Below are 3994 nucleotides of genomic sequence, written 5' to 3'. Positions count from 1 at the left end.
GCAACTCCCGGGCTCAGGACAGCCCAAAGCGGAGCGGGGCATCCCACCGCACCCGCGGGGATGGACTCCCAGACGGTGCCGGTACCACCGAGGGTCCTGCTGAGGATACGCGGTGCCTCAGGGCTGTCACAGGGCGGGACGGGGAGGGGCGTGCCGCGCCCCCGCCCCCGCGGCTGCTCGGGACCGCCCACCGGGGCGGGCACCGCCCCCCGCTCACCTGTGCAAGGGGAGCGGCACGGGGAGGCGCCGCCCCGGCTCCGCCGCCGCTCGAGCGGGACCCCCGGTGCCCTCAGCGTCCCTCGCCCGGCCCGGCCGAGCCCCCGCCGCCCTCACGGGCCGCGCCGCGCCTGACACCATTTGAACGGCGCGAGGCGCCCGCCTCACTGCTATTGGCCGCGATGCCCGCCCGTCAAGTCGTTCTCCGCCTTTCCATTGGTAGCGCCGGCCGCGAGGGGCGGGGCGCGGGGGCCGGCGCAGCGGTATAAAAAGCGGGGGCCGGGCGGGCGGGCGTTCAGTGTCTCTGCGCGACAGGTACGGGAGGGCGCGGGGGGGAGGCGCGCGCGGGTGGGCGGGGCGGGCGGGAGCGCGCGGAGGGGCGGGCGGGGGGCGGTGCCGCGCGGGAGGGCGGGGCGGGGGCGCGCGCGGCGCTGGTGGCGCTGCCCGCCCGCGCCGTCCGTGCTCGGAGCGCGGCGGCGGCGGCAGCAGCGGGAGCCCCCGGCGATGCCCGCGCTGCTCCCGCCGCTGGCCGCCCCCTGAAGACACCCCTCTCTATTTGCCCCCCTTCTCCAGCGACCTCAGGCTCTTTCCCCCCTTTTCCCCTTCCCCCCCTCCCCTTTATTCCCTCCCCCCCGCCTCTTTATCCTCCTTCCTTACGACCCTCCGCACCCGCCCGGCTGCCGTGTGGATGCGGGCCGGGGTGCCTGGCTGCGCGGGCGGCGAGAGCCGATGCTGAGGGGCCGGAGGAGGATGGAGTGCACCCTCGATGCGCAGAGTTTGATCAGTATTTCCCTGCGGAAGATCCACAGCTCCCGCACGCAGCGAGGCGGCATCAAGCTCCACAAGAACCTGCTCGTCTCCTATGTGCTCCGCAACGCCCGGCAGCTCTACCTGAGCGAGCGCTACGCCGAGCTCTACCGCCGCCAGCAGCACTACCCCGACGGCGCCCCGCTCCTCGCCATGCCCGCCTGCCCGCCGCCCGCCGCCGCCGCCCCGCCGGAGCTGGCGGCGCTCCCGCTGCCCGCCGACACGCAGGACCGCGAGGCGCGGAGCTGCGGGGCTGCGCGGGGCGGCGCGGAGCTGCTGGAGGTGCCGGTGTGCGCGGTGCCCCCGGAGATGCAGCGAGCGCCCTGCAGAGACTCGTCCCCGGGCTTCTACCGGGCCGCCGGCAGCGCCGGTCCCGGCGGCGGAGGCAGCGCGGCCCCGGGGCTGCTCTACGCCGCCGGCTGTGACTTCGGGAGCGGCGGGGCCCCGCACTGTAGCAGCCGCACCACGGTGCTGGATTTGGACACTCACGTCGTGACCACGGTGGAGAACGGGTACTTGCACCAGGACTGCTGCTCGCAGTGCCCCTGCTGCTGCCAGCCGGCACCGGGGCTCGCCTCCCCGCCGCCCGCGCCCGGCACCAAGCGCAAGTATTACCCGGGGCAGGAGGAGGAAGAGGAGGGGGTGGAGGAAGGGGAGCCGGGGGGAGGCGGGGTGGCGGGCGGCCCCCCCTTCGCCCCGTGCACCAAACGCGCCCGCTTCGAGGAGTACAGCGCCGAGCACCCCCAGGACTCTTCCAACATCTCCAACTTGATCTCCATCTTCGGCTCCGGTTTCACGGGGCTGGTGAGCCGGCAGCAGGCGGACTCGGAGCAGCCCCTCAACGGGCAGCTGTGCAGCAAGCAGGCGCTGGCGAGCCTGGGAGCCTGGACTCGGGCCATCGTCGCGTTTTAGAGAGAAGTGGGGGAGCAGAAGGGGTGTGGGGGGGCTGTTGACAAAACGGGGGTGCGATCCGAGGGACGGCGGCTCCGGAGGGGGGACCCTGAAACAAAGGCAGGGAGGGGGGTTGGGGCGAGGGGAGGGGGGTGCCGAGGGGTGCGCAGGGGAGGCGGGGGGGCAGAGCCGCGCTAGTGTTTTATAAATTGTACAATAAAGAAAAAAAAAATCTAAGATCTTGGGACTTTATTTTTGCAGAGATGAGAGGGAAAAAAAACAACAACAAAAACAAGCAAACAAACGAAAACAAAACAAACAACAACAAAAAAAAACCAACAACGAGGCACCTATTTAAATAATCCTCTTTGTGTCCGCTCGGGCTCTCTTCGCGGCGGCTTCCTGGGGCCGGTGCTGGCGGCCGGTAGCGCCACGTGAGAGCCGGGACCGGCCCCGGGACCCCGCGGCGGGAGCGCCCCCGGCCCCGCTCCCCGCCCCGGGCCGCCCCGCGGGTCCCGCCGCCCCCGGCTCGCTGCGCTTCAGGGTGCGGACAGGGGAAAAGCCGCTGCTGCCCCGTCGCTTTTGTGCGTTTCTTTATATATTTAAAAGAACAAAAAAAAAAAAAAAAAAAAAGGCAGAAATGAAAACATTGCAACTTTCCTCCCAGAAGAAACGTGTGCGATGTGACTTCTTCCCACCGCTTGTGCCAGGGGAGCGCTGGAGGGTTCTGAGAGCTGAATGTGGGAAGGGTGGGAAGGGGAAAAGCAGGAGCCGGGGGTCCCTCCGGGCTGCGCCCCGCCACGCCGGGGAAGGGGCGAGCCGCCCCCGGCAGCCCGGAGCCTCCGCCTCGGTGTGTGCTTGTGATGCCGCAGGTACCCGTGTAACGCGACTCACGTCTCCAATGTGTGTGCCGGGTCTGAGCCCTTTTTTTTTTTTTTCTTTTCTCCCCTCTCTTTTTTTTTTTTTTTCCCTTAAGTTTAACTGTTCTGGTTTCAGCCTTCCCAATCATAAAACCAGCAGTGTTTGGTCTTGTGAAGAGATTGTCTCCTGTAGAGTCTCTTGATTTTTTTTTTTTTACATTATTTTTTAAAGAAAAACCTTTTGTTGTAAAAAGGTGGGTTTTCTGGTCGTCGTCCCCTCCTCTTTCTTTTGCCCACTCCCAACTTCACGGTATCAGCACTGTGTGTAACTGAGGATGCTTTGCAAAACGGTCTGTTGGGGTCTTCTTTTTTTTTTCCTGCCCCTTTTTCTTTGTTTGTAAGCCTGTATTTTTGTGCATATGGAATTGTATATCACCGGGTAAAACTGTTCAGATTTGTTTAAATTTATAATCTTAATAAAAAGTCGATTATAAAGTTGCTGTGCTCTTGCTTTCCTTCACCCTGCAGCCCGCTGAAGCCCCTCTCCTGAGCCACTGCTTCCCCTCTGCACCGGGGAGCCTTTACCGAAACTCCGACTCCCCCTCACCGTGTACCCCCCCCTCGGAAAAACCCCTTTGTCTCCTCCCCAGCACCATCCAGATTCACCCTCCCCACACACACACACCCGCAGCCCCCCCGGCTGCCAGGCTGCAACAAAAGCCCCCCCTTGGGTCAGGCTGTGCCGCGCAAAGCGAGTCCCAGGTGGGGACGGGGCCGGAGCTGGGGTCCCCGCGCCCCGCACCGGGGGAGGAGCAGCCGGGACCCCCCGACCCGCACCTGGGCAGCGCCGCCGCCTCCGCGCCCCCCGACGCGCTCGGGAAGTTTTTTTAAGTTGGAGTTTGTTATCCCCGCGCGGGGCCGCTGGGTGGTGCGGGCGGGTTTTCCTTTTTTCCCCCTTTTTGTGCATGTGTTTTTCTCCTCCCCTCCTTTACCCCACAGGAACGAGCCGGGGCCGCTCCGCACCCCTTCAACACCCCCCGGTCACCTCAGGAGGGGAGAAATATCATTTTTTTAACCTGCGCACAACGTGCAGTTTCTAGCATGCAGCTCAAATCCCGCAGATAGAACCATCCCTCTGCCCCCGCACCCCAACATCCCCGGGACCCCCCCAAATCAACACATGGACAAAACCCCCCCTTCCCAGCCCTGCTCATCACCGC

The 3994-nt window shown here is 65.3% G+C and overlaps 1 protein-coding gene across 1 annotated transcript; it reads left to right on the top strand.

Moving 5' to 3' along the window:
• The first annotated feature begins 603 nt into the window (after window positions 1-603).
• Window positions 604-3269, top strand: IER5L (immediate early response 5 like). Its single transcript, XM_077189174.1, has one exon. It carries the CDS (start codon window positions 946-948, stop codon window positions 1933-1935), a length of 990 nt encoding a protein of 329 aa, XP_077045289.1. The 5' UTR covers window positions 604-945; the 3' UTR covers window positions 1936-3269.
• Window positions 3270-3994: the final 725 nt, after the last annotated feature.

The sequence above is a fragment of the Agelaius phoeniceus genome, chromosome 21 (assembly GCF_051311805.1).
Source record: "Agelaius phoeniceus isolate bAgePho1 chromosome 21, bAgePho1.hap1, whole genome shotgun sequence".
NCBI classification, from domain to species: domain Eukaryota; kingdom Metazoa; phylum Chordata; class Aves; order Passeriformes; family Icteridae; genus Agelaius; species Agelaius phoeniceus.
Note: the sequence above shows the minus strand (reverse complement) of the source record. Positions and strands in the feature narration are given on the sequence as shown.

Coding starts and splice junctions, on each gene's coding strand:
- IER5L (XM_077189174.1), top strand. CDS start 946: ATGCTGAGGGGCCGGAGGAGGATGGAGTGCACCCTCGATGCGCAGAGT.